The sequence below is a fragment of the Artemia franciscana genome, chromosome 15 (genome assembly GCF_032884065.1).
Source record: "Artemia franciscana chromosome 15, ASM3288406v1, whole genome shotgun sequence".
Taxonomy (NCBI): domain Eukaryota; kingdom Metazoa; phylum Arthropoda; class Branchiopoda; order Anostraca; family Artemiidae; genus Artemia; species Artemia franciscana.
In genome coordinates, this window is record NC_088877.1 from 27,699,560 (window position 1) to 27,719,426 (window position 19,867).

General features: G+C 35.9%; 1 protein-coding gene across 2 annotated transcripts in view; it reads right to left on the bottom strand.

Moving 5' to 3' along the window:
- LOC136036277 (uncharacterized) overlaps positions 1-19,867 on the bottom strand; it is a 119,376-nt gene that overhangs the window by 32,609 nt on the left and 66,900 nt on the right. For both annotated transcript variants that reach the window (XM_065718418.1, XM_065718419.1), the window contains exons 7-8: positions 15,443-15,626; positions 1,333-1,514 (exon numbers count right to left, since the gene is read on the bottom strand). In XM_065718418.1, the coding sequence (XP_065574490.1) occupies positions 1,333-1,514; positions 15,443-15,626 (366 nt within the window). The remainder of the gene's footprint in view (positions 1-1,332; positions 1,515-15,442; positions 15,627-19,867) is intronic.

The window sequence follows — 19,867 nt, forward strand, 5'->3', positions numbered from 1 at the left end:
ATTGTACCTTCTAACATTTTAATCTTGGTTCGCAGATTTATCTTCCTATTCTTTTAAGTTTTTCAACTGTGAAAAACTTTTCAACTGTGAAAAAACACTTTAGAAGCTCATTCATTTTGCTAACATTTTCATCTAGGCATAATCTAAGTTCAGTGTTCTCCCATTGCCCTTGTGTGCTCCTCAGGACAAAGTCAATCAAAATTATTCATATTAACGATAATAGAACGCAACCCTGCTTAACTCCTGAGTTAATACGAAACCAGCTACTAACCTCATTTCTTACCTTAACCACACTAATGTTATTCCCGTGCATAGCACTAATCACTTTGATGTATTTATCTGGTATACAGTACAAGGATAGGACCTTCGCTAATACTTTTCTTTGAGCTGAATCAAATGCTTGCTCATAATCTATAAAACTGAGCATTAAAGGTGTTTGGTGACTCAGGCCCAGCTCAAATATTAATCTAAGAGAGAAATCCTCATCTTTTCGACGTAAATACTATTAAAAAATATAATAAAATAGTATTTTTTATTATTTAACAAAAATGTTTTATTATAATCCATCTGGCTGCATCTTCCAGATCTTCGACAATTTTATCCATGATCTCAACTTAAAAACTCCTTAAGTCACATTCTAAAGCTTTCTCCGCTTTGTTTACATTCCTCTTACTTTCACATTCTTGTATAAGCAAGTCCTCTTCTCTGTTAAACAAAAAGTATTTTCATTAATATTCCTACGTAAGTTTCTAATTTTCTCCCCTATGACACCATCAGCGAATTCACGAAATATTTTCTTAATATTATTCCGTCCATCTTCAACACTGTCAAATTTTAAACTCTCCAGTTTAGTATTCAATTGTTACTGGAAAGCGTCTCTAATAAGCCCATTAGCATCATTAGCGTCTGAATTTGTCAGTCAAAATGTCGATACTATAGTTGTTTTAAACGTTGATACATTCCAATTTGCAATTTTCATGTTCTTCAAAGTATTGAAGTCATTATGGCCTTATGAAAGCAATGGTCTCAGAACCAGTATCCCAGACCGGTATCTAAGACTTCAATATCTGAGGTCTGAAAACTATTTTTAAAGCAATTATAGAGTCTTCAAATAGATCTAAGTAGTATGTCCATTTTTTTTCCACTGACACAGACACATTTTAAAATTCAATCCCAGTCTTAATTTTTTGTATTTATTTTGCATTATAATTTTTTAAAACTACAATTTTCAGTCTCAGATTTCAAGCGTAATCTGTGCCTGTTTTGCTACTTATATATGTCTCGTTTATTTCCCTTTAGCAGTAATTCAATAATTCATAAAGGAATACTTACCCCTTTAGATGCAATAAATTCCATCCCTTTGGCTACGGAATTACAAATGCTTATCAAATCATAGGATGTAAGAGTTTCGGGATCCCTTGAGAAGTTATAATACGACTTTTTGCTTCTATGATTTCTCAAGAATGTGAGCAGTCTACCGCCCATGACGTATTCCATTATTAAGTAATAAGGTTCTAAAAAGAAATGCCAGAAATAATTCACAATATGTAACACAAAAATACACAGGTTACTATAAAAGAAAATAAGAAATCAAGAGAAGCTGTTTAGATACCGTTTGGAACTTCTGTAAGATCCATATATTTTCGCGTCAAAACACTGCCGTTCTCTGGATTAAGTAAGTTTGATAATATTTTGTTTATGTTTGATATTATTAATCATATTGTTCCATTTTGCTTTCGGGAATATGTTTTTCACTGCTATGCATCTTCACAGTTATGGAACAAGACAAGCAAGCCAGTATAGGAGACCACTTAAGGCGCCGATAAGGTTGGCATTTTCCGGTCGCTATACTGTTCCAGCGCGGTGGAATGGGTAGCCTCTTTGTTGAAAAATGAGTGATATAAGTCAGATTTCAGTTCCCATTTGAGATGTCATTGCCTGTATGAGTATGAGTTTTTACTTCTTTTTTTTCTCGGGCAGAATTATAATATTGTGTTGGTATGTTGGTTGATGGAAGGTGTGGTAAGCCAATGCACATCTGTAGTGTAAGTGTTCAAGAAGTAGCTATAGGAGTCCAGAATACTAGGTTTAGAGCTTTGTCTGTATATAATAGCTATGTAATACATGTCTCCATTATTAATAAAGAAAAGGAAAAAAATAGCCAGCCAACAAACGTGTGGAATATTAACATGCTTCACAGCATTATTACGCAACAATACTACGAACATATTCATTATTATTATTGTTCATTCTTTTCACTTATTGTTCATTATTAGGAACAATAACAGGGAAGTTATATTGGTAAATATTCTTGTATATATTTTAATTTACCTTCTAGGGTAGCTACAATTTCATAGAAATCTTTCCGTTATTGTTCCGATGTTGTTTTGTCTTTTGAAAGGGCTTCAAATTTCAAAAATTTGAACAATTTTATCGGAAATACTATCAGAGCGAAGCATGGACACTTTACGAGGTGACAGAAACTTCACGTACGGGAGGTGGATACCCCTCCGCGCTGTGTTTTTGGTCATTCGATATAAAACAAATTGAGCAGGTAAAATAGTGGCGCAAAGTTCTACTCTTTTACTAACCCAATTTTTGGTTTATTTGGTAAATGGGCTGATGAAAATAAGTGATGTAAAATCAATGGATGAAGATTGGTCTCTGTCAGTAAAAATACAAAGAAAACAAAAGAATTTTAATAACAATACTACCCAGATAAATCGGTAAAAATGACTAGCCAGTCGGTAAAATCCATTTGAGCCTCGTCCCCCAAGTATTTTGGCTAGTGAAGCCTCTGCAAGTTTATAAGCGCCAAGAATTTTAGCCTAATTTTCTTCCTATCGCTTCAGGAAGGCTTCGTGCATAATAGAGCAGTTTTGTCGCGATTTTATTTAGTGGCTCTTAGTAGTTTTATCCTAAATAGGACTTGTGAGAAGACTAAGGAGAAGACTTGTGAAAGGACTAAGGAGAAACTTAAAACAGGACCTAAAAGAAGATGCCAAATTGAAAAAAAAGTATTTCAACAATTTCTCATTTGGCTCATGATCAGAACTACCGTATCGATTTTGTTTATTTCAAAGTTAGTGACAAAAATGTCCTAGTCGAGGTCCTTCGGACGTACTAACGTTAATTAAAACTATTTTCATCCGAATTTAATTTTCACTTAGCGCATCTCCAGTAAAGTCTATGTCGTATATCGTATAATCTACACCTACACCCAATCGTTCCAAGTCAATTTGGGGTCATGCCCCACCTAGGGATTTCTAAAATTGGGATGCATTCCTCGTGGTATTTACATTTTTTTTTCAAATTCTTACGTGTGTTTACATGCAGGATGCTTAAAATGCCATTGATTTGGTTTTTTAGGGGGGTCATCATCTAGACATATTTTATGATAATAAAAAATATTGTCTGCATAAAGCAACTTTTACACAACGCAAGACGTTATTGCAATACTGTGTTGTACCATTTTTGTTCTTTAAATCCATATGAATCTGACGTCATTTTAGATGATTTTTTTCAAAACTGTGGCTCTAAAGTATAGTCAGCCAAAGGGTGCCTGTCCTGCCCATGACCCATCAAAACCACCATGACCCACTGGTGTGACTTGCGCCCCACTTTGGGAATCCCGGATCTACACTATTTTCACAATTTATAAGGTACTCAGCATTGTCAAACAGTTCGTGGTAACGAACCGTAGTAAGGAGCGACCCGGCTCAATAGTAACCGAAACTCTAAAACATGGAATTTTGATACCAATAGTTACATCAAATGCTGATTTTAAATATATAAGTTTCATTAAGTTTAGTCTTATCCATCAAAAAATACGAGCCTGAGAAATTTTTCCTCATTTTAGAAAATAGGGGGAAAAACACCCTAAAAGTCATACAATCTTAACGAAAATCACACCATCAGATTCAGCGTATCAGAAAACCCTAATGTATAAGTTTCACGGATGCGTGTTTATTTGTTTTTTTGTTTGTTTTTTTCCCAGGGGTGATCGTATCGACTCAGTGGTCCTAGAATGTCGCAAGAGGGCTCATTCTAACGGAAATTAAAAGTTCTAGTGCCCTTTTTAAGTGACCAAAAAAATTGGAGGGCACCTAGGCTCCCTCCCATGCTCATTTTTTCCCCAGAGCCACCGGATCTAAATTCTGAGATAGCCATTTTATTCACCATAGTCGAAAAACCTGTTAACTATGTCTTTGGGGCCGACTTACTCCCCTACAGTCCCCTTGGGAGGGGCTGCAAGTTACGAACTTCGACTAATGTTTACACATAGTAATGGTTATTAGGAAATGTACAGACGTTTTCACAGGGATTTTTTTGGTTTGGGGAGGAGAGAAGTTGAAGGGGGGCTAGTTGGGAGGATCTTTCCATGGAGGAATTTGTCATGGGGGGAAGAGAATTTCAATGAAAAGGGGTGCAGGATTTTCTAGCATTATTAAAAAAGATAATGAAAAATAAATATGAAAAGTTTTTTCAACTGAAAAAAGGAGCAGCATTAAAACTTAGAACGAACAGAAATTATTACGCATATGAGGGGTTCGCCTCCTCGTAATACCTCGCTCTTTACGCTAAAGCATTTTTAGTAATTTCAACTATTTATTTTACGGCCTATGTGATTCAGGGGTCATTCTTAAGGAATCGGGACAAAATTTAAGCTTTGGTGTAAAGAGCGAGGTATTGGCGAAGGGGTGAACCCCCATATATACGTAATAAAAACATACGAATATAGAAGTTCTCTACGTAAGTCAATTCGTAAGTTACGTATATTTTTTACCAATTAAAACGTCCGTAAAAAACTAAAAGTTCTAGTTGCCTTTTTAAGTAATCAAAACATTGGAGGGCAACTAGGCCTCTTCCCTAGATTCTTCTTCTGATTAAAACTATGAGAAAGCTGTTTAGCCAAAAAAAAAAATTAATATGCAAATTTAGTTTTAATTACTTATGAGTGGAGAGTCAAAATCAAAACATGTATTAATTCAAAAACGTTCGGAAATTGAATAAAAAAATCAAAGTTTTTTTTTAACTGAAAGTAAGGAGCGACATTAAAACTTAAAACCAACGGAAATTATTCCGTATAGTAAAGGGGTTTTCCCCTCCTCAACATCTCGCTCTTTACGCTAAAATTTTTATAGTGGTTTTAAAAAGTAGTTTTGACAAAGAGTCAAACTTTAGCGTAAAGAGTGAGGTGTTGAGGAGGGGACAATCCCTTCACTATTCGGAATAATTTCTGTTCGTTTTAAGTTTTAATGTCGCTCCTTACTTTCAGTTAAAAAAAAATTGTTTTTTTTTATTTAATCACTCCTAAACTGGCAATTTCCATTCTTTTTCTTTTCTTTTCTTTTAGTTTTTCTGGTGTTTCACATGCGTTTTTAAACTTTGAGTACTATAAAATGCGGTCACTCTCTACTGATTACGACAAACATGACTGAACACGGTCAATAACATTAATAAGAGCGTAAGAAAAACTGAAATTTGAGCTTGTATTTTCATAATGATGAAGCAACAACTTTTATTTACGAAAAAAAAAAAAAATTAAAGTCATGGACTGACGGGTAGTGGTGGAGATTAAGTTCTTGAATTGACTTATCACCTAAATCAACAATTATAACGCGGTCTTTCACCCATATGAACCCTAGTTTTATACCTTCCTTTAGGATTGCATGATTAAAAAAATTTACACATCTAAATAAATATGATCCAAGGCCCTTCCTGATACAGAAGACTTCCGTCAAATAAGTACTTTTTCAATAGAGATTCTGCTAGTAAAAAGCCTACCTATGAAGAACGATATTCGAGGAGCCTCAAAATTTTAAGTTGGGAGAGAAAACATCATAGAAAAACCATATCTTAGCTTTTGGACAATCCAGACTTTTGCCATAATAAGCCTTACAAAAAAAAACTTATTTAAAAAAATATTTTTGAAAAAAGGAAGAAAAACTCCAAAGAAGCACATTTTCAATAAAAGAAAAAAAATGGTACGAAGGAAAATCCTAATGGTTTGGGGCCCCTTTGCATACTTTTTAGTATTTAAAATGTTTAAAGCTAGGCAACCATTCTTTCGTTTTTGTGATTTCTAGTTTCTTCTTCTGTGAGGGAGGAAGGAGAGGGGAGAGGTTATATATCAAACCAAAGTATTAGATTGGATTAGGGGCTGTTAAACATAGTTGAATGGGGTGACATCTAGTTCAGCACTTAAAGATTTGGCTTCAATTTGTAGTTAGAAGGATATTTTGCTGCATTAGTGGCAGATAGGTCAACTAGTGGAGATCCAGATATGTAATCAATGTGCTATATAAATAAATGATTACAAACCGGGGTTAACCTATACTGAGTTCAGAATTCATTGATTCAACGAAAAATTTGAACAGAAGAGGAAACATTCACCGTCACATTTCCTCGCAAGGAACTATGGCCCGAAATTCAAGGAGAGAGACAGTAGTGTTGATTCAAGAAAATTTAGAGGGGGAAAGGTGTAAAGTATTTACAAAATCTATGAGGGACATTGTTTATTAAATGAAAATTTAATAAAAGGCGCTTTCCAATGAAAATACAAAAAAAAAGTGTTTCTCAAAATTTAGGTGACAATAACCCTCTCAACGTTTCTTCCATCATTTGAAGGTACTGAGGAGAGAGACAGAAAAATAAAAAGAATAACAAGAGCTAAGAGTTCATATGGCACTTGTGACGAGGTCGGAAGAGCCAAGAGCTCATATGTTATGAGCTCTGACAAAATTCTAAGAATCAATAGATTGCTTTAAAAGGAAAATCGAAAGCTTAATGACAGTCGGGATTTAAAATAAAAGCTCTTAGTCACGAGGTCCTTCTAAACATCAAAATTCAATTAAAACTACCAGTTAAAAATACCTCAATTTTTTTAATTTTTCCTATCCCATCAGCCCCACAGATGATCGAATCGGTGAAAACGACTTTATCGACTTTATAAGTCAATTTGTGTAGCTCCCTGACACGCCTACCAATTTTCATCGTCCTAGCACGTCCAGAAGCACCAAATTCACCAAAGCGCTGAACCCCACCACCTAACTCCACCAAAGAGTACAGATCCAGTCCGGTTACGTCAATCACGTATCTAAGATATTTATAAGCGTTTTCCGAGATTTCCGGTTTCCCCTCCAATGTCAACAGATCTGGTCGGGATTTGAAGTAAGAGCTCTGAGACACGATATCCTTTTAAATATCAAATTTCATTAAGACCCGGTCACCCGTTCTTAAGTTAAAAATACCTCAATTTTTCTAATTTTTCGAAATTAACAACCCCAGCTCCCCTAAAGAGAACGGATCCGTTCCAAGTATGTCAATCACATATATATAACTTGTGCTTATTCTTCCCATCAAGTTTCATCCTGATCTCTCCGCTTTAAGCATTTCCCAAGATTGCTGCCCCCCCCCCAATGACACTGGTCCGGTCGGGATTCAAATTAAGAGATCCGAGCTACGAGGTCCTTCTAAATATGAAATATCATTAAGATATGATCCTCATTTATTAAGATACAAATATTATTAAAATTAAAATACCTCGTTCTTTCTAATTTTCTAGAATTACCCCCCCCCCCCAACTCCCCCCAAGAGAGCAGATTCGTTCCAGTTATTTCAATCCCGTACCTAGGATTTGTGCTTAATTTTCCCATCAAGTTTCATCCCGATCCATCCACTCTAACCGTTTTCTAATATTTTAGGTCCCCCCCCCCAATGTCACCGGATCCGGTCGGGATTTAAAATAACTGCTCTGAGACACGGTATCCTTCCAAATATCAATTTTCATTGAGATCCGATCACCCGTTCGTAAGTTAAAAATACCTCATTTTTTCTAATTATTCAGAATTAACCTCCCCCCAACTCCCCCAAAGAGAGCGGATCCGTTCCGGTTATGTCAATCACGTATCTAGGACTTCTGATTATTTTTGCCACCAAGTTTCACCCCGATCCCTCCATTCTAAGCGTTTTCCAAGATATTAGGTCCCCCAGCTCACCGCAATGTCACCGGATCCGTTCAGAATTTTAAATACGAGCTCTGAAACACGATATCCTTCCAAACATCAAATTTCATTAAGATCCGATCACTCCTTCGTAAGTTAAAAATACCTCATTTTTTCTAATTTTTCAGAAATAAACCTCCCCCATCCCAACTCCCCCAAAGAGAGCAGATCCGTTCCAGTTATGTCAATCACGTATATAGGACTTTTGATTATTTTTGCCACCAAATTTCACCCCGATCCCTCCACTCTAAGCGTTTTCCAAGATATTAGGTCCCCCAGCTCCCCGCAATGTCACCGGATCCATTCAGGATTTAAAATACGAGCTCTGAAACACGATATCCTTCCAAACATCAAATTTTATTAAGATCCGATCACTCCTTCGTAAGTTAAAAATACTTCATTTTTTCTAATTTTTCAGAATTAAACCTCCCCCCTCCCAACTCCCCCAAAAAGAACGTATCCATTCCGGTTATGTCAATCACGTATCTAGGAATTGTGATTATTTTTCCAGCCAAGTTCCATCCCAATCCCTCCACTCTAAGCGATTTTAGGTTCCCCCCAAATCCCCCTATGTCATCAGATCCGTTTGGGATTTAAAACAAGAGCTCTAAGACAAGATATCCTTCCAAACTTCAAATTTCATTAGGATCCGATCACTTCTCCGTAAGTTAAAAATACCTCATTTTTTCTAATTTTTCAGAATTAATCCCCCCCAACTCCCCCAAACAGAGCAGATTCGTTTTGGTTATGTCGAACACGTATCTAGGACTTCTGCTTATTTTTCCCACCAAGTTTCATCCCGATCCCTCCACTCTAAGCGTTTTCCAAGATTTTAGGTTTTCCCCCCTACAACTCCCCCAATGTCACCAGATGTGGTCGGGATTTAAAATAAGAGCTCTGAGATACGACATCCTTCCAAAAATCAAATTTCATTAATATCCCATCATCCGTTTGTAAGTTAAAAATACTTCATTTTTTCTATTTTTCTGAATTAACTGGCCCCCCACTCCCCCCCACCACTAGATGGTCAAATCGAGGAAACAACAATTTCTAATGAATCCGGTCTGGTTCATGATACGCCTGCCAAATTTCATTGTCCTAGCTTACCTGGAAGTGCCTAAAGTAGCAAAACCAGGACAGACCGACCGACAGAATTTGCAATCGCTATGTGTCACTTGGTCAATACCAAGTGCCATAAAAAAACTCAAAAAGATAAATCCCACATGTTTCAAACGAACATTGCTTAATTCGATGGAACTAGGTTCATAAAAAAAAACCTTTTTTTCACTGAAAGTAAGGAGCAACATTAAAACTTATAACGAACAGAAATCATTACGTATATGAAGGGGTTGTCTCTTCCTCCACACCTCACTCTTTACACTAAAGTTTTTTAGCAGTTTTAAAAAAGCTTCTTATTGCTCTAATCAAACGACCCTTGTCTTTCAGGAGTCGTTCTGAAAGGACTGGGATAAAATTCAAACTTTAGCGTAAAGAGCGAGGTTTTGAGGAGAGGCAAGTCCTTTCATATACGTAAGAATTTTCTGTTCGATTTAAGTTGCTCCTTAGTTTCAGTTGAAACAAATTATTTTTTATTTAATTTCTGATCGTTTTTTTATATAATCTCCAAAAATCTGGCCCCACCTCCACAGAGAAATACCCTCCCCAAGGAAATATCCTTTAGAGAATTCAATTCTGGTGAAAATTTACCCACAAAAATTACCCTTTACAACTCCACGCGTAAAATTGAGAGGGAAAAGAGAACAGCAAGACATATAAAAAGAATTTTGTATAGGAAATCTTGCAAATTCATCCATTATTTAATTTCCCTTGAAAAGTTCACCCCTGGAAACTTCCCTCCTTATGGAAAATCCCTCCGTGGAAAAATCTCCAGCAGAAGATTCGTCCCATCTACCCATAAAATATACGCATGCTTACCAATAACAAATACTATGTATAAACAATGGTCAATTTTTTATTTTATTTTAAAGACCTTTCCCCTGGTGCTGTGAAGGGGGGGGTCATGTTATATTTGAACGCATACCTACTGGGCATTTCAACTATAATAAACAGAATGGCTATCTCGAAATTTTCATCGGACGATTTTGGGGAAGAAGGGTAGGGGGAGGGGCCTAGTTGGCCTCCAATCTTTTTGTTCACTTAAAAAGGGCACTAGAATTTTTAATTTCCGTTCGAATGAGATATCTCACGATATTCTAGGACTACTGGGTAAATACGGTCGCACATAAAAAAAAAAAAAAAAAAAAAAAAAAAAAAAAAAAAAAAAAAAAAAAAAAACACACATCCGTAATCTTTCTTTTGGCAAAAAAGTACAAAATTCCACATTTTTGTAGATAGGAGCTTAAAACCTCAACAGTAGGGTTTTCTGATACGCTGAATCTGATAATGGGATTTTCATTAGGATCCTATGGATTTTAGGGGGTGATTTCCCCTTTTTTCGAAAATCTGGCAAATTTTCTCAGGGTCGTAGCCGTAAATGGGAAAGACTAAACTTAATGAAGCTTACATATTTGAAATCAGCATAATAAGCCAATTTTTCTGATATGACTATTGGTATCAAAATTCCATTTTTTTTATATTTTCAGTTACTATTGAGCCGGGTCACTCCTTATTCACAGTTTGTTACCACGAACTGTTTGATGTGCTACTTGGCTTTTTTTTGGCATACAGTTGCTTTGTCCAACAACTATCAAAACTTGCTTTGTGTTTTTTTCTCTCTTTTAAGGAAGAGGATGGAGGAATGAATGAAACGATGAGAAGTTTTTCTTTGAAATTAATGTACGTGCCTAAAAAAAGTTCAATATTGATTACCAAAATGACGGAGACTATATAAAAATTGTAACATTCATCACATTGTTCTGCCTTCTACCTGTAAGTCAATTAATGAAAATCTGTAGTCAAAGAATTGAAGGTGACATTGAATTAAAGAATGTTGAATGAAAGGTTTGATTACTTTTTGGATCTATTATTGAGAAATTTCATTTAATAGTTCCATGCAAGGACACCTTGAAGCGTAAACGCCAGAATGATGCTTTTAAAAGCAACAAAAAAAGATAAAAAGAAAATATAATTATTAGGGGACTTTTTTAGTCTTGCTCTATTTTCATGATTTCAAAACTATATTTCAAAATTTTCAAATTTCTAGGGTGACTTTCAAATTTCTAGTAAAACTGATTGTTCAGTGCTTGCAGTATAAAACTTGTGATAACTGAGGGATGTATAATATATATATATACACATCTCTATTAAACAATTCATGATAATAAACTGCAAGATGTGCCTCAGGCTAATAGTCACCAAAACTCTGTAGAAACAGGAATTTTTGAAAATAACTAATGCATCAAAGGAATCTAATTTGTCACATCAAAAGCTACTACCCTAGGTAGATCTGCATGACTATTGATAAAGGGAGGAAATACCCCTCAAAAATCTACTGATCTTGATAAAAATCACACTATCAAATTCAGCGTATCAGAAAACCCTATTGTAGAGGTTTCGAGCTATTATTTACAGAAGTGTGGAATTTTACCATAATTATCTTTAGTTATTCTCAGTTTAAAGTCTTGAAAAAGTTTAGTTTAAAGTCAAGAGATTCTGGCGTGAATTCAATTCCTCTTTTCTATTTATCCCGCCTGGATCATAACTTCTACAGGATTTGTATTTGCCTGGGAGGTGATGACAATCTTGGCATTAATTTTACGTACTTCTTCTTTGAGCAGCGCTGAAATAACGCGTTCCTTCATTCCGTTGCAACTTTGATTTGTATCCTAACCGCCAATTTCGTTGTGCATAATTTCCATTTACGATTCGATGGGATTCTCGCTGTCCCGTGTCTCCTAACCGCAGATTTTATTACGCATTCTTTGTTTGGGATTTATTTTGTGATTTGTTGTGATACTTGTTGTCGCATATCTTTTAAGCCACATATTCTGCTGTGCTTCATGTTTGCTAATCATTACCTAAGACATTGATTCCCTGCCTTTTGGCTTTAGTTTTAGTGTACCAATTTTCCGGGGTTTCTAAAATAATACTGGCGTCGTCACATATGATCCAAAAAAGACACTCAAGAGCGAGTTTTAGCGTCAATCGGGTGAGTTTACAACGTCGAAGTTGGAGATTAGATGTGGGCGTCATGGGGCTGTTTTCCACAAGCATATCAGCGACCCTGTACCTAACGATCTGTCTTAACTTGTAACGCCGTTTCTAGTAAAATTTAGTTACAATTTAATTGCAATCATAAGGTAAAATTCCAACTATTTTATGTGGGCATAGTAATGATCCAAAGGAAGGCAAGTAGGGATCAGAGAGGATTTTCCAAGGGCGAGAGATAAAAAAAGAGAAAAGTGAATTTTCAGGACGAGCTTTTTAAATTTTCCTGAAAGAAGGGGTTATTTTAGTCATTCTCAGAAGGAAGCCCCTCTCTTGTGTTCAAGTATATCTGAAGCAATCTCCATTTTTCAGACTTTGGGGAAATAAAAAAAAAAAAGTTCCAAATTTCTATGAGTATTGCAGCAAACAACAGACTTCGAGGTTTAAATAACCTTTGATTATGAGCTATTCAATGGCCAACTTCACCAAGTCCACAGAAACTAATAGCGGTAAAATGCTTGTATGTTGTATTTTAGATTTACTTCTGACTAAAAATGATTTAGCGTCAATCGCCATTTTCCTCATTTTTGTTTATTTATTTGATTTTCTTTATCAACCCTTACTTTTAGAAAACAGCATGTAGATATGCAAAGTTAAGAAAACTCGATCTTAATACCTATTAAATAAAAACAAACAAGTTTTTTCTCAACTGAAAGCACGGAGCAGCATTAAAAATTATAACAAACAAAAATTATTATGTACATAAGGGGCTTGCCCCGTCCTCAACACCTCGCTCTTTATGCTAATTTTTTTTAATACTTTAAGAAAAAGTTTCTTGTTGTTGTAATTACAATGAACCTTGTGTTTCTGGAATCGTCCTTAAGGAATTGGGGTAAAATTCAAACCTTAGCGTAAAGAGCGAGGTGTTGAGGAGGGGACAATCCCCCTCATATACGTAATAATTTTTATTCGTTTTAATTTCAATATTACCCCTTACTTTCAGTTGAAAAAAATTGTTTTTTTATATATTTAATTTCTGTTTTTTTTTAATAATACCAGGAAATCTGGCTCCACCTCCATGGAAAAATCCCTCCTCTAAACCGATATATTCTCCAGATAATTCAATCCTGGATAATTACCCTTAGCATCTCCCCGCGTGAAATTGTGTCGGCAAAGAGAAAGCAAGACATAAGAAGAATCTCATAAAAAAAATGTGGTAAATTTCCCCAGCGTAAAATTTCTCTTGAAAATTTACTCCCTAGAAACTTCCCTCCCCTTCCATTGTTCTCCCCTTAGAAAATCTCTCCAGCATAAATTTCTCCCCCACCCGAAAAAATATATGCGCACTTCCCAATAACGAACACTATACGTAGACAATGAGTAAACTTTATAACAAAGACCTTTCCTCAGGGGCTTTGGTGGTTGAAGTTATCTCAAAATGCTTAGTTTTTCGGTCTTTCAACTAAGCCGAACGAAATGGCTATCTCAAAATTTTGATCGGAGGATTTTCAGAAAAAAGGGGCGCGGGAGGCAGGCTAGTTGCCCTCTGATATTTTTGTTCACTTTAAAGGGACACGAGAAGTTTTAGTTTCCGTTTCAATCAACCTTCTTTTGATATTCTAGCACCACTGGTTCGATACGATCACCCCGGGGGAAACAAACAAAAAATAAAACAGAATAAACACGCATCCGTGATCTTACTTGTGGCAAAAAAAATTCAAAATTCCACATTTTTGCAGATAGGAGCTTGAAACCTGCACAGTATGGTTCTCTGATATGTTGAATCTGATGGTGTTATTTTCGTTAAGATTATTTGACTTTTAAGAGGTTTTTCTTTTATTCTTCGAAAATCAGGCAAACTTTCTCAAGCTCGTAGCCTTTGAAATTTATATATTTGGAATCACCGTAATAAGCCAGTGCTTTTAATATATCTATTGGCTTCAAAATTCCTTTTTTTAGAGTTTCTGTTACTATTGAGCCTGGTCGCTCCTTACTTACAGTTCGTTACCACGAACTATTTGATAGTAATGTTCAGAAACACATAAAACAAAAAGAACAATAGGGAATTTTTTGAGACAGTGGGAAACAAATTAAAATGAATGTTTCGGCCCTATGTCCAAGGGCCGTCCTCAGCAATACAAATAAGAAAAAACAACTTACAAGAGCATAAAATCAATAAAACAAAAATGAACAGTTTTTCAAAACAGTCCCAGCATCCTTACCTCAGCTAAGTTATGAAATTGTTATGAAACGAGGCAATTCATTGAAATGAAAGAAAACGATTTAAAAACACGTTTTTAATGCCAGCCTAGCTTTTTTCGCTGCTGATCTTATAGGTCTATTTGTGACAGGTTCTGTGTTAGTATCTATTGGTTTTTCATAATATTTCGTAAGGTCATTTTTAATTAAATTTGTGTATAGAGCATTCAGTGAATATTCTCCAAAATCCCTATTTAAGGAAATATTATTATTAATCTTAAGTCTAATTTCAATTGCTTCTCAAACTACTTGCTTAATGCCTAGATCATTGCTAATAATGGCGGATGCTTCAAAAAGTATTTGGTGGCTAGGATTTTCGAAAACATGGCTGCTTAAAGCAGAATCAAAAGAAACAGAAGTAATATTAGAATTCAGAGCTTTGGTGATATTATCTTTGTGTTGTTGTAGGCGTTTCTCGAAATTCTGGTGGGTTCTCCCTACATAGAATTTGCCACAGTTGCATGGTATTTGATAGACACCTCTTTGGTGAGTAACTGGAGTCTTATCTTTATCAGAACTTAGGAGATTTATGATTTTCAAATTATTGGTAAATACAACATACAGATTATTTTGTGTGCATACTTTTTTTAAGATTTCTAGTGATTTTTGGGATATATGGGAGGTAAATTATGTTTTGGGACTTATCGGGATTCTCACATGGTAAATTATCGTTGATTTTATTGGAGTGTCTTTTCACTCTACGGTTAATTGTACTATTAATAAATAAAAGAGGATACCCATTTCCAAAAACTATGTCCCTGATAAAGTCCAGTTCAGCTGTGATGTAGGAATCAGAACAAAATTTCTTATTTGTATTGCTGTGGACGGCCCTTGGACATAGGGCCGAAATATTCATTCTAATTTGTTTCCCACTGTCTTGGAAAATTCCCTATTGTTCTTCTTGTTTTTGGTGTTTGTGATGGAAAGGCAGTGTGGTCTTCGTCGTTATTTAAGCAATGTTCAGATGTACTCAAGGAGAAGTTTTTGGGAAATTTGAAACGATTTCACTGAGGATTTCAATAAAGGTAGATATCAAGACTTTTGATTCCAATCAGGCTAGTTCTGCTTACCATGGTCTGTACAGCAACCAAGAATAGAAACAACATTTGAATGTGGACCCAACTGCTGCATCAGCTTTATTTCTCGAAGAAGCTCCTCTTTTTCTCGCCATGCAGCTCCTTCTTTGACTGTTTTGACAGCAACGATAAGCCTGCCACTGAAGCCACATATATCTTCTGCCTCAGCTTTCCATACCTAAAATATTATATAGATGTGAATTAATTAAATCAATATTTTTTAAGTAGAAACTAGCCTTTCTAAAGTAAAAGGTCATACATAAAGTGCTCATTACTCAAAGATCAAGATTGTGCAATTTTGCATAAGTTGTGCATTTATTTTTCATTACAAGCTTTTTATCCAGCCCTTAACCTTTATTAGTTGAACTGGCAGTTCCAGGGGGTGAGGGTTAGGGTCCCTTTCCCTCCTGTTAGGCCTTGCATCCTTCAAATCAACCACAACAAACCCTTATAGTTAAGTCTCGACTTATAGATTCTCAGTCACGTACTATTAGTTTTGTTTTTGTTGAAATGTCCCCACTTTGCCAAATCATGAGTCCTCAAGCCTTATGCGTTTCCAAAGGGTATTGCATAATATCTCTTATTTTGACTCCAATTCTGTTTAACAAATTTTTACTAAAGCTCTAACTCCAAAGCTCTGGTTGGAAGTTAGCTAGTTGGGCTTGTCTTAGTAGATTAATGAGTCTACTGCTCAGTAGGGGCCTGCCCAAGGCCACTCAGCGCGTCCCCTGGTGTTGAGAGGGGAACATTCTACAGATATGTAGGGTACCTACAAAGGAGACACGGACCAAGGGGGACCTTGCCCCTGGGTGACCATAATAGAAACTGGGACACCCTCACCCGAGGCCACAAATATAGGCGGAGGAGGAAGAATCCCCTTAAATGTACACTCAGCAGTGCCTACCGGTGTGTGGACACGTTCTATGGGCGTAAACCTTCTCCCAGTAATGGGTTAAATTGCATGGTGACGCAGAACATCATCCTAGGAGGATACTCTATAAGAGGATAATTGTGACAGGGCTGAAGATCCAGAAGTATGGACAACGGGGGCTGCCTCGACCCTTTCAGGTTACCTACAAGACTGGGGACCTTTCGGTCAACTCTATTCCCACTTGAAAAGTGGCGCCTATCGAGGAAATTATAGCCTAGTAAACGACACAGCATTCGCACGGGATTCTCATTAACGGACATTCCTTCTTGGCTTGGTCTGTTTTGGTGGGCTGAAAAACCCTTTCCTAGCAAATTTATCTACTGATTGCCTCCCTGCAATAGTATAATATTTGTAGGGATGAATATATAATGATTCGGAGGTAATAGGCTTGGGATATGTCCCTGTAGAACCGACTGACTTAGATAGTAGTGACTCAGGTTAACTTTACTTACAGCAACAGGGACAAATAGACGGGGTCTCTAGAAGAAATATGGTATTTTATCAGGGGAATTTAATGCCCAGGCCGGTAGAAATCGGGATAGATGGTACCTTGCCAGAGTAAAATTAATGTGGAAAAAAAGAAAACAGTAATAGTTGCAGACTGCTGCAGTTTTTTTAGGTATAATGAACTAGTTATTACCAAAACAGCATTTAGTCACAAAATGTCAAATAAGTTAACAGATTATTCGTACGATGATAATACAGCTAATCTTATTGATTATGTTGTCGTAAACCGAATACTGGCAGGATTGATTCAAGATACTAGGGGATATATGAGTGCTGTTATTGATGTCAAAAGTACAGATAACCATCTAACAGTGCAGGGTTAATCCAAAGCAATAAAGTTACTGGAGAGTTACTCTAAAATTTCATAATGTACAAGATGAAAGGAATAATTTTAGGAGAATAGTTTATAAAGTCGCTGATGGTGTCTTAGGGATGAAAGTTAGAAACTCAGCTAGGAATATTGATGAAAATGCTTTATATTTAAAAGGGAGGAGGAGGGGTTTTGTACAAGAATATGTGAGTGTTAGATCATATGGAAATAAGAGGAATGAAAAAAAAAGTGGATGAAGTGAATATATAAATTAAAGAGATGTGAAGTGGAAGCGATGGATAAAATTGCTGATGATCAGAAAGATGAAGCCAGAAGGCATAGTAGTAAAATATTGTACTGGCATATTAATAAATTGAGAAGGAATAGTCAATCTTGACTTGTCCCAGCTAAAGGTAGGAAAAGGGCAACAATTAGTGATAAGGAAAGAGTTAAAGATAGATGAGCAGTACATTTTGAGAATGTGCTAAACCTTGATGGAGTTACAAGAAAAGATACAGAAAAGAGTGGAAAAGTTATTGACATTTTGAATGTGAAGGAAAATGCATTTTATAAAGAAGGATTAGTGCCAGTCTTAAAAGGATTACAAATAATAAGACCCCAGGCACAGATAGCGAGGTAAATGAGTATTTTAAATTTGGTGCCCTCGAAACTAGAAATAAATTACTTAAGATTATGAATATGAATTTTGAAAAAGGGGAAGTGCCTAGAGACTTTAAGAAAGCTCTAATTAAACCCCTCCATAAGAAAAGTGATAAGACTGACTGTGGTAATTACAGAGGCAATAGCTTTGTTTCTGTAGGAAGCAAATTACTTGGTACGATGACACTTTTTAGACTTAGAAATGCTGTATATAAATTTTCAGCAGAAGAATAGTGTGGTTTTAGGAAGGGGAGATGATGCGTCGACCGATTTTTCACTCTTAGATTAATATTTGACAAGTTCTTGAGTCATTAAACCCCTTTAGTGTTCAGTTTTATAGATTTTCGGCAAATCTTTGATTTAGCTGACAGGAGAACTTTTGCAAAGGTTCTATCCTTGTATGGTATACCAGATAAATACATTAAGGTGATCAGTGCTATGTATAAGAATAATATTCGTGCGGTTAAGGTAGGAAATGAGGTTAGTAGCTGGTTTCGTATCAAATCAGGAGCTTGAGCAGGGTTACATTATATCCCCATTTATATATATCATTTTGATGGACTTGATCCTAAGAAACACAGCAAAGACAATGGAAGAGTACGGAATCGATTGAAGAAGTGAAACTCTCATAGACCAAGATTATACTAACTATTTAACCATCCTAGATGAAAATATTAGCAAAATGAATGAATATTTAGAGGTTTTGAAAGTTCAGGGTGCAAGAATATGTTTGAAAATTAGACTAAGTAGCTAAGACTAAGGACTAGTGAAGGTGAAGAGGTGACCTTTACAGTTAAGCATGGGGGCAGTAGGCAAACTCTTGTTTGTAGTAACATTTATTCGTTTTAAGATTGATCGGCATATTCAATGTAAGTTTTATTCGTCTTATGATTTATTTATTCATTTATATTAGTAACCGTTGATCTTAAGTTTAATATGACCTTTATTTTTATTTGAAAAACTTCTTTTTTGGGAAGTTTTTTTTCAACAAATTATTGGTGCATCATTAATTAGGAGAAGTAGTGAAGATGTTAAAAGTAGAATAACCAAGGGTCAGAGTGTTTTGGAAAAAGTTTGCAAGAATAGGAACATAAAGTGCGAACCAAGATTGCAAGAATAGGAACATAAAATGCGAACCAAGATTTAGAACGTTGGAAGGTACAGTGATGACAGTGACGGATTCTTTGGAGTGCCCGACTGATTAACCGTGCTTCAAACAGTAAGATGTACGAAAAAATATGGTTTAATCCTGCTTTCTATGGTTATAACGAGAGTATGGCTGAGATAGCTAGGATATCTTTGACAGGTGAAAGAGTGACACATTGCTAAACGTAGTCTTTGTCGACCAGCCGTCAAGAGCCAGGAAAAAAGCAGGTCGTCCCCAAAGGGGGTGAGATGATATCGTAAGGAGAGATTTGAGAGAAAAGGGAATTTTTCGGGAGGGTGCAAAGGGGAAGGCTTTAAATAGGTTGGGATGGAAAAGAAGTGACCTTAGCTATGTTGGCCTCAGGTGGTTTGCTGCGGCTGTGAGTTATTAGTAGTAGTGGAATACTAAATATAATAATCCATTGCTATGTAAGCCATTTAATACCTCAATACTAAGGTATGTTTAAGGTACATTACTAACGTCAAGATCATTAATAAAAGATCTAAAACTACTGGAAATCTTTCCACTGGATGTAGAAATTTTTCTACGTTAAAATAACAGAAGCAAAATTTCTGCTTTTTCAACGTTTTGCATTTTTTGCTGTATAGACCTAGGCTATTTAGCCTCTAATCTGTCTATACGAATAAAGACCTATTGGTTCATTGGTGACGAATACAACAACAAGTTTCTCTGTAAAAGTAATCTAAGTATGAAATTTCCAAGAAAAAAAAGCTTCTTTGTTACTGCTTTCATTTATTTCACATACTTTACCAAGCGTTCGTTTCGAGGGATAGTCCTTAAGCTACACCCATGAATATCAGGCCGGAAATATAGCAACAGAGCTTGGGTTTACAACAAGTCCTT